The sequence below is a fragment of the Cyrtonyx montezumae genome, unplaced genomic scaffold (assembly GCF_038088225.1).
Source record: "Cyrtonyx montezumae isolate F1298 unplaced genomic scaffold, pur_monq_1.0 scaffold_8, whole genome shotgun sequence".
Lineage (NCBI taxonomy): Eukaryota > Metazoa > Chordata > Aves > Galliformes > Odontophoridae > Cyrtonyx > Cyrtonyx montezumae.
The window spans coordinates 109,545,715-109,556,827 of NW_027072089.1; the positions used below are offsets into that span (position 1 = coordinate 109,545,715).

The 11,113-nt window shown below is 38.3% G+C and overlaps 1 protein-coding gene across 3 annotated transcripts in view; it reads left to right on the forward strand.

Annotated features, from left to right (window-relative positions):
- Window positions 1-9,429, forward strand: part of TBC1D5 (TBC1 domain family member 5) — a 370,590-nt gene extending 361,161 nt beyond the window's left edge. For all 3 annotated transcript variants that reach the window (XM_065752695.1, XM_065752698.1, XM_065752696.1), the window contains 3 exons: window positions 917-996; window positions 1,694-1,870; window positions 7,588-9,429. In XM_065752695.1, coding sequence (XP_065608767.1) covers window positions 917-996; window positions 1,694-1,870; window positions 7,588-7,875 — 545 coding nt within the window. In that variant the 3' untranslated portion in view covers window positions 7,876-9,429. The remainder of the gene's footprint in view (window positions 1-916; window positions 997-1,693; window positions 1,871-7,587) is intronic.
- Window positions 9,430-11,113: the final 1,684 nt, after the last annotated feature.

An 11,113-nucleotide genomic window follows, 5' to 3' on the forward strand; every position in this document is an offset into this window, starting at 1 on the left:
AGGTTACAGTGAGCAGCAAATCTGTGTTCCCAGATGAACATCACTGAAAGATTTGGGCTTAACTCTATATGTGCATAAGACATCAGTGACACAAAGGATTGTCCTTTCATTTTCAATTGACTGATACTGTCTCACACTGTGAATGGGTTACTAAGATTCACTGGTGTTTTCTTAAAGGACTGAGGAACAAACGAGCAGTTAGGAGGCTGGGAAAAAACCTGGTATAGATGAAGAGTTTGCATAGTTCTCTGGGCTGGTCTGGACTACAGCTCAGCATCATGTAGAACTTCCCTGGTGTGGGGAAAACCACTGCAGCTCTTTATCTGGTGTATATGGCAAATGCCATAAAGCAGCTTCTTGAAATACATCCTTGAAGGACAACTGTAGAAATAGAAGACAGGTGTCAGTCTTGTGACAGTATTGCACATCTCCAAAAGGGAGTGAAGCTTTGAGTTGCATTATAAAGAAGAGTATTCCAGTGTTTGCAGTGGCCAGGATCTAGATGAAAATTGCTTCTCCTGCTCAAACTTTTTCTGCAAGCTGCAGCAGATTCCTGTAAACGTTTTAGAGTGCTCCCAAAGCATGTGCAGACTCAAAGATGGAAGTAATTCCAATGGCTACAGAGGACAATGTTTTCTTCTAGAGCCCATAAGCAGTGAGCCCATCAGTACCTTGGGGCAGTGGAGGTCTGGCAGCAGTGCAGGAGCCAACAGGAGCCTGGCAGCACTGATGTGTTTTGCTGGCCCCTCTTCCAGAGCTAATAAGGTTGTCAGCCTCCAGGCTTGTCTGAAATTGTGTTTGCAGGTCACAAGGTTTCATTTTGAGGACGTAAATCAGTGGTAAGTTGGCAGCACATTAGAGGTTATTTAGGGAATGTTCTCTATTTACCTTTTTTTTTTCTCTTTTGGTGTTGCAGGAAACATTCAGGAAGTCATACTACAAGAACACTTGGAAAAAGAAGATGAAATTCTGGTTTCATTGGCTGGTTTGAAGCAGGTATCAGGATTGCTTAACTTAACCTTCTTGTATCTCTCAGCACTATTAATCCTCTCTTTTTCCCTTTTTAATTGTCTTTGTTTTATTAATACTAATGCATTAAGCATCACAGAGCACTTCTATTTAGAAAGTAGAACTGAGCTATAGAGAGTTCAAATGACTTGCACAGTGTGCTGTCTGAAGAGTTCTGGAGAGGCCTTGAACAAGAGCTGAGGCAACACAGTTCCAACTTCAGCATTTTTCTTAGTGCAACATGTGCATGCTATATAATAATCATACTTATGTCCCCATTATTTTATTGAGTTGCCACTTGAGTGTCATTCAGTCTAAAGAAAAAATGCTACATGTATAAAACAAGAATGCTAATGTGCATCTGAAGTGCTGATTTTACTATCCTCAGCTCCCTTGAAATTTATTTTATCGGGAATGATGTGACCTGCTAAATCTATAAGAGAAAATAATATTAGCAGTTTCATTCTCTTTAGATTTGTTTTCCAGATACTGTAACAACATTGCAATTATACTTACATCTTTACATCTTTAGCCTACATAGATGTTAATACTGACTTATTTCCTATTGTCAGAGCAAATGTTGTGGGGGAAATAGTGTTTGAAAGCAGTCTGCATGGAGCTTTAAAAAATTCAGAATTCCTCCAGACTTCTAATTTACAGTCTTTCCTCTCCCATTCAACAACAGATCAAAGATATTCTGAAGGGTTCCCTGCGTTTCAACCAGAGCCAACTGGAAGCTGAAGAAAATGAGCAAATCACAATAGCAGATGACCATTACTGCTCCAACAGTCAGAATAAAGGGACTGGTGATATCTTAAAGGGACCCGTTGTGACAAAGCAACAGTTCATCTCAGGACGACAGGTAAAATAAAGATATCTCAAACAGTTCACTGATGGAATGAGTCATACTGTTCCCTTTGGCATGGCCGGACACTACATGAGACACACCATTTTCAGCACGCCCACCCTGTAAAAAAAAAGCTGAGTTCTGTCAGAAACACAACTTGTTTCTTTCTGTGATAGTCTATCCTTAAGCAGTGAGACTCAGGATTACTGGTTCGTATGGTGTCATAGGTAAAAGTTAATGTTTAGTTACTCTCCTAATGGCATCAATTCTTCTACTGTAGCATTATGCTCCACCTACAGATATTTAAGTCAAAGTGTTATGTGTTGTTTGCAGGGAGTAGTTTTTCAGATTTTTGCATCTACTTCATAGGTTAATTTTCTACAATCATCTCAAAACTGGAGGCAAATGGTCTCATATCAGTAGATTATTCTCATTGTCCTATTACGTAAGAGCTGATTATCTGCATTGCAGTGTATCCTTGGCCAGTGCCAAAAAGGAAATAGCAAGGAGGTAACTTTTACCTTCTATTTCATTGTACTGACTTTCTCCTTGAAGCATTAAAGTTTTTCACATACAAAGCATTCAGTAACAGGACACGTTCACACACAAAGTTATTTTTCTGTAAAGGTAAAAGCTCCCCCTTTCTCTGAAACTCAATCTGACTCAAATGTGATCTTCAAAGCAATTACTTTTTTATATGCACATTTCTATATACTTTTCAGTCTTAGAGTCATCTGCCAGGCCACTGCTGACATTCACACCAGTAAATGAGCAGCAGCACTGTCACCACAGAGTCTAGCGCAGTCTGCAATCAAGTTAACTCCTGACAAGTTTACCTAGCAACTCATTTTCAATTACTTATTCTCAAATTATACTCAGTTGCTTTGACTTATGATACACAATCCTGCTGATTTGGACCATTCTATGAATGAACTAATACAAATATTTTAATTTTACTTCGGTATTGAAAAGAATACTATGACTGAAGTTTTTTTACTTAGTAATGGCAGGTTCACAGAGCCAAGTTCTGCTGGAACCTCAATGATTCTTTAGCTGTTGTATTTCTTCCATAACAAAGGCTGAGAAAACCTGTTGGTAGCATGTTGGAGCATAATGACTTCCTAGTTTTGCATTTTATTTCCTAGCATTTTTACTAAGTTTTTTTTACTTCCATGTAGAAATGTCAGATAGTATTTGTTACTAATTTACTTGTATTCGTTATAGAAACTGGAAGATATATGAACTATGAACTAACATATGAACTAACAGCATTCAGTATTATTGTGTGCAGACCCTGTTTGTGCTGAAGAAGCCCTAACTCAGACACCTTTCACTCAGCAGAAGTGCTTGGTCATTGCATTCTGAGTGCTGGGAGTGGAGCAGCTGAAGCTTGCTCTGTGTAGGTTTCTTTCCAACGGAAACTTTGTGGTCTCATCCCAATGTGTAGTCAGGGTACATATCTTTAAACTGAGCAGCATTCTCAGATCCCATAGTTTCACTGTGTCCTGTGAGGCTGCTAGTAAGACAACTACAAACGATGTGCTTAGAGTCTGTACAAGCCAAGCTCTGTCAGAGCATTTAATGTGGCTTCAACACTGTTTGGCATGCATCTGTAGATACAGTGCAGTCATACCCATTTGATAGTTTGTACATCATCATCTGGAAGTTCTCGTTGCCTCTGTTCCAGAAAGAGAAACAGAAGATTCAGGTTAGAAATGCTCATTGCACTCCTGGTTGTATCTCCCTGTTCCATACTGTTCCAAGTTCAACTACAGTGTCTAAAATCAGACAGAAAGAGGTGAGCTTTGGATTCCCTTTATTAAAAAAAAAATTAAAAATTAAAAGAAAAGACCTGATAAATTTAGGAGTCTATGAAATTAAAGTGGTTATTATTGGTGTTAATTGTTGGCCTAAAATACAGGCCACATCCCTGCCTTTTAATTCTCATGAAGAAAATGGACTGCCCTAGGACAAGCTGGGAGCAGTTACAGAGAGCTGCAGGGGGCTTAAAAATTTCAACCACCTCTAGTTTAGATTTCTTGCTAAAGAAAATGTACTGCATTTGCAGTTTTTGTGACTTTCATAATGTTAAATGTGACTTACACTGTAGAGATTTTTCTGTGGTGGAATTATAGGGACAATTCTGGAACAGCTGGAAAAGGTACAGGTGTAGCTATCATGTAATTGAGTCTTTTGTTGGTGGTTGTTACATAAGTACAAGTTATCATCTTCTTTTAAATCTTTTTGCCTCAAGCTCTTTTCTGGAAAGTGAAGATAAGGATACAGCCCTTCTTTGGAAAGGAAAGCTGCAAAATTAAAAATGCGAAAAATGAAGATAAAAGGCTCTGAGAAGTAGAGCATTTGTTGGAATGTTTGGCTTTGGTAGCAGTGTGCAGTTGACAAACAGAAGGCTTCTGTTGCTAAATAATGAATGATAATTAACACATTATCTTGCCTTTATGTCGATTCAGAGAAGGACGCAAAATGAGCTGCTGTTCTTCTAAGCTTTCTTGAATTGTGTTCTTACAGTTAGTTTTAACTCATTCACAGTATGAAGGCGATTGAAATAAGCCTGGTGCTAGTAGCTGATATTCATCACAAAAAATTGTTTGGAGAAGCCATATGGCAATGGGCGTAAGGTTGTTAACTTTCAAAGCTACCGGAAGTAAAATTCTGTCATTTTTCATTTATTCAGTAGTGGCAGCAGATGGGAAAAAACATGGTTCACGTCAGCTTGAGTTTCCTGAAACAGAAATAGTCAGAAAAGGAGGGAGGAGGTATTATACCTCTTTAAAAAGTACCAAAATATTACTGTGTTGTAGGGGTAAGCAAACATTTACAGGAGGCCATTTTATATCATTTTTGAGTCAGTATATGTAGTCTGCTGCTTGTCTGATACTTCAGTGATCTCTTGGTCTCTTTAACTTAAACAGTATTGTTAAAATGAAAAAGTTTTGCAAAATGCAACACTGACAAAACGAATCTGGGATGAGTGGTTTTCTTTTCCTTTCATTAGGGAACAGGATGCTTTTTTAATCTGTGCAAGAACAATTTTTTTTAGGCAGAATTTATGAATTTATAGCACCAACACGAAGTGCTTCCAATCAGTGGTGCTTGCTGGGGTTCACTGCTATAAGGAAGACAACCTGTTCACCAACCTTGGAGATGCCAGCAAAGAAAACACTGATCTTGCTGAGCGACTGTGTCATGAGATAATTCCTGTGGCAGAATCACAGAGTGACTGAGATTGGCAGGGACTTCTGTGTCCATCTGGTCTAACTCCTGCTCACACAGGGGCACCCAGGGCAGAATGCCCAGACCCATGTCTAGGAGTGTTTAGATCTCTAGGGTGGAAACCCAACATGCTCTTTGAGGAACCTGTGCTAGTGCACACACAGTCAAGAAGTATTTCCTTACATTCAGAGAGAACCTCCTGTGTGCCAGATTTTGCCCATTGTCTCTTGTCTTGGCACTGGACACCACTGAGAAGAGTCTGGCTCTGTCCTCTTCGCACCCTCCCTGCAGGTCTGTATACAAATTGATGAGATCCTTTTGAGTCTCCTTCAGGCTGAGCAGTCCCAGATCTCACTGCCTCCCCTCATAGCAGAGAAGCTCCAGCCCCTTCATTATCTTTGTGGCCATTTGCTGGCTTCTTTCCAGTAAATCCATGTTGCCCTACACAAGAGGAAGCCCTAATGTGAGAGCTGTAGGTCTGACATAACATGATTCTGATGGCTTAGAATAATAAAGTGTATAATTTTGTAAAATGAGGCTATACCGCATTGACTGAGAGCTATTAAATAGAAATGTGGAAAGACGCCAGGTGAGTTATGCAAGGGTTGTTGTTTAAAGGAACGTGTGTTTCTTTTGTAGAGCAGCAAAATTGCAAACTTTTAACGTGAAATTTAGGATTCCCAAAACAGCTCCACCTGGTCCTGTTTTGTGGCTGTGCTGAGTGCCTACAAAACCAGGTAAATGCTGGCACAAGACTGGAGCAGAGCAGTAATGCTGGGTAGCCTATGGCCCTAGGACCTGGAGATGGCATCACAGACCAGAGGAGAGTAAATGCTAATTAATAACAAATGATGTCTCACGTGACAAGTGCCTAAACAGGGAATTATCTCTCCTTTAGATCTTTGATTGCATGGAAATTATTTGAAAAGTTGTTTATTCACATTTGGACTACTCTGGTTCTGCACAGTCTGGCAGCTGTCTTATATTGGGACCATTAAAACTGAACTTGAGACATTTCCATTTGAATGATAAGGCACTCAAATGAATTATTTACAAAACAGAGTAATTGACATAATCGTACCTAGATAGTAACTAGGTAACAAAGCAGACATTTTTATAAATTATAAAAAAGATTATTTAGTGCAAAGGGAAATATGTATTTGAAGCCTCATTTGTACAAGTTTTTTAAGGAAACAGGTCACAATTCTACATTTCTAATTCATTTAATATTAGGTTTGTGACTTTTAACAGTTTGGAATGAATGTGTAAATAATAACAAAATGTGTAATTCCTTTATTTCATATTGCTGTTCCTTCTCAATTACCGCAGGGAGTGTTTGCTCCCTGGGATCCCTTTCAAGAGTATTCTACTCTATAATTACTAATCAGAGCAATGCAAAATTGTTTTCAGCTGCAATAATAAATTTGGCAGAGCAAGTTTTGCTAGAGGCCATAGATATCTTAAATTCATTGTGTCTTGTTGATACCTGTGACAACCTCTATACTCCAATGTTATGTACTGTGCCTAGAGACTAACTGTATTTCATTCAGATTTTTTCTGTTTGTCTTTTTTGTTATTGATTCATTTTTTCTCTAATATGTGCAACCTGTGTTTTACATTAAAGTGAATTTACATTCAGACATAACTAAAGGACTTGTATTTGGCATGCACATTTCCATACTTCTCCTTTCCTTCAACCTTGCACTACTGAAATCAGTATATAGATTTCGATATCACACCACTTCAGGACACTTTTCCCACTCTGGCCACTTGGTGGGTTGCATTATGGTACTGATACATCTACAACTAAAAAAGCAGTTATATTATTGTTGTAGAAACATAGTGCTGGATAGGAGTTGAATCCATCAGTAGCAGAAGAAATGAGAGGCTATTGTCCATTTACATTTGGAATGCTTTGGGCCACTCATTTCCCAACATCTAGCCAGATAAATTGTGGACTCCCAGACCCAAGTTTTCTTGGTTCTTCAGCCCACAACACCAAGCCTTGGGAGTACAAATCTGCCTTGAACTGAAATGTGATGCACAGCTCAGATTCCCTGATCAGAATTTTACCAGGAAATTTTATGTCAAACCACCTACGAGATACCACTGTACATGCAAATCTGCAAAAAATTCCTCAATTTGTCTTCATGAACTTCTATAAAAAAACGACAGCAGTGTGAGTAGATTTGCCTAAAGTCTTCACTGCTATGATCTATGCATTGGATTCACAGATGCTGTGAGTGTGTCATATATGCATCATTATAAGAAAACATATAGGAACTACTGGTACTGTAGAGCTTTTGTGCTATTGTCAATAATAATTTAATCAAGAGCTAATACGTGCTCTTTTTTTACTTCTTGATATGGGCATTGCTATTTTTGAATAATGATCATTCCTTTATCCCATTCCTGAAGTAGTGTTATGTGTTGGAAACCTCTTTTAAGTGATGAAACAGGTACTAACTTACAATTCCTTCTGTGCTGTTGTCTTACAGACTGCCACTGATTCTAGTGCTAGTGAGAGTAAGGGTGCTGATGACTGCATTTTGGTTTCCAAAGAAGAAGGAAGCAGAAGTGCTATCCTAGAGCCAGCTCAGTTGCTTCAGACATTCAAGGAGTCAGCAACAAAACCAGAAGCTCCATCTCGTCCTTTGGTGTTCTCTGACCCTCTGATGGGCTCCATCTCAGCCTCCTCCAGCAACCTGAGTTCCAGCCCTGATGACAACAGTAGTAATAACAGCAAAGATTCTGACTTTGCTATTGTCAGCCCACTGGACATCTAACTAAACTGACTTGGAGAAATTGGAAGGCCAGCTGGTACACCTCAGCTCGGCTTCCAGTGGTTCCACAGGCTGGACAGTTCTTTGGATTAGAAGGACAGAAAATAGATAAAGGTAACCCATTCAGCTGTCAAAAGACTAGGTTAAAAAAAAGTACAGTTTTTGTTGCAACTCTTCAAAAATAGTATACATCTTGTAATGACTGCCTTAAGTAAAAACCCAGTAAAACCTGGTTCTAATATACTGTTATTCTTAGTTATAGATGTCTTACTTAGGAGCTTTGTTATTATAGAACCGTTACTTTCCCAAAACATAGAGTAGGATGTGCTAGGTACTGTAATGCGTTAGGAAATGCATAGGTACTTGACATCAGACCTGAAGAGGCAAAGACAAGCTAGATTTAATATCATCCTTCCGCAAAATAGGCTAGACTGGGTTTTCTGAAAAGCCAAGGGTACTGTTTCTTCAGAGATTGTGACTAGAGAAGTAGAGAATGTAAATCAGAAATTAAAAGCGTCGTCCTGGCACTTGTTCTCAGCTGAGGAATCCTAGTTTCTTTGTTTTCATCCAACAGTATCCTGAGGTGTGTTAAATGCACAGATTTGTGTAATAGTTCCTCAGCACTGTGTTCAAGTAGAATGTGTTACAAATTCCTTGAGAACAGGGACCTATACAAACAGAGCCTTATTTCCCTCTGCCTACTATTTTTCCCCTTGAGAGTTCTCAGCTCACCTCTTTCTCTCTTTGTATCTGTGTACTTCTGCTCCCCTGGCGTGAATTAATTTTGATTTTACTGAGATTACTACCATCAAAGAGTAGGGAAATTACAACATTTCATAGTGTACACCTGAGCCAGTTGATATAAAATTATTTTGCATATATTAACTTACCAGGGAAGGGTGCAAAGTGATATAAAATTTTCAAGATTAAAAGCACTTTATGTCTCCTTGCTATTATCTTCTATATGTTCTGTTTACATATATGCCTGTATGATTTCCACATTACTAGTCAGAAAAAAATTACATACAGGTGGAGCAGCATTAACCAACAGAAAGTTCTTAATTAACCCTAAAACTTGCTCTCCTGTGGAAAAGCATATTTCTTTCCCATCAAGTACATAGTGCTTGCTATATTAGATATAACCGTTCTTTTCAGGCAGATAAGATGGGGCTTCTCTGTACTCACTGATCCCTTTAAACTCTTCTGGAATGTGCAGAAAGAAGCTTCTAGTCAGAGGAATCCTGCTGCTCATGCAGGACCTGCACAATTAACAGCCAGAGGAAGCAGTGCTAGCAGTGCTAGAAAATTACTCCATTTCTAACAACAGCACAAAATCTGAATTATTTCCTTCCAAAATACTTATAAAGCGTACCACGCAAGAGCATTGTAATTGCATGGCAAAGCTTCTGTTGGTATAGTCTTTTAAATGGTAGTTATTTTGCTGATCAGTCTGTAATTGTCAGTGGAGTTAAGTACAGTATCCCAAAGATGTGATGATGCAGTTTGCTGGTCTTAGATTTTGCAAGGTCTGTATCAGTGACTGACATTAAGAGATAGCTGTCACTAGAGCTAACTAAGAGATAACTACATGGAAGCTGCCGTATCCTTACACATTCAGAAGCCACTGTGTAGTTCTTCTGAGATTCTTTGTGCCTTGTAAAACGTTAAAATGCTGGAATGTTGTGAGCAGGCATAGCATCACACGTCTCTGGGGCAGAGTGGTGTGAACAGTCAGATGACTTTGTTTAGATGGGAGACCTTAAACGAGTAATATTTCAGATAGGTGGGGTTTTTTTGGTTTAGTTTTAAGCTTCATAGAAAATCACTTCGGAAATAAACACTCATGCCTGTCTTCAGGTTTATTTTATTTCCCTGATTTTGCTTGAATGCCAGGGGATTAGGTACCTGTTGGTTTTTTAGGTCTTTCCAGCTTTTCTAGCCTTAACCCATTCAGCCAGGCTTGTGCCACACCACCAACAAAGGGGAATCTGTTCAACCAGTACTTGTGGAAAGAGGAAAGAAATATTCTGGGGACAGAGAGACAATTTTTATATTCTGTGATACATAAGCCTTCGGTGATTCCAGACTTTGGCAGGGGAAAATGTTTTTACTTTTTTTATCATTATTATTATTTTAAGAATCATTCTTTTCATTTCTGTTCTGTTGGTTGTTTCAGGGATCACGTTGCTGTTTTCTTGAGCAGTCTCATTGCCATTGGAAGAGTGTGATTTGTACAGTTCTTTTATTTTTGTAAGTTAGTTGTATCTTTAATATTGCATATTTTAAAGTGGCGCTGGAAGTATATACAGATTTTTGGAGTTTCTAACAAGTTTTTGCTAAGCAATGAATACCACCGAGCTGAATGCCTGTCGTGCCAAGGGATGTAATAAGATCCTTAGAGGCAGAGAGATGATTATGCAAGTAAGATTAGAGCAAGTTCGAGTAAGTGAATCTGCTTTGGTTATACCACCTCCTTCCGCTTCACAGATTTGCTGTCTCATACTTAACCATGGTGCAGAGATAGTTAAAATTTTATAATTTCTTTAAGTCGGGTGAGCCTGTAGGTTAGACAGAATATCAAACCGTCACCCTGTCTTGCTACGTCTTAGGAATATACTGAGAAATAAATTGTCGTTTAAAATACAAATTATTCTTTTTCCCCAGAAAAGACCTGCTCATAATGTTAATGGATACCAGTAACAAGATAGAAAAATGATACGCGTTGAAAACTACCACTAATATCTAATATGGGATTAAGATGTGTATTGGAGACTGTTGTACTGTATCTTACATCTGTAATTTATGACTGTTTGAAGTCTTTTGCATGTCATATCAGTTGTATGTACTGCAGAGAGGCAGTATGAAATTTGAATGGGTATTCATTTAGTCGTGGAACTTTGTATCTTTATGCTGGAAGAACATCTAGCCCACTTTATTAAAGAAAGAATTAACTGCTTTCTGGGTTGTGCTTGTGCTGTTTTCACAAAAGGAAAAGCTTTTTTACCAGAATATATGAAGTATGATTTCTCAAAATAAAGGTTATTAGAAACTTTAAAACTATTCCATTATCAATATAAGCAGATATATTATTAATATTTTAATCAAATTTTATGTATTTGATCAAGGGAATCAAATTGTTCATCATTTATTTCACCCAAGTGGTGCAGAACATTTCCTGTTTTACCATATTTATTGTATCTGGCATTGCTGTACAAGATTTAAAGTGGTATAACCTTTCTGC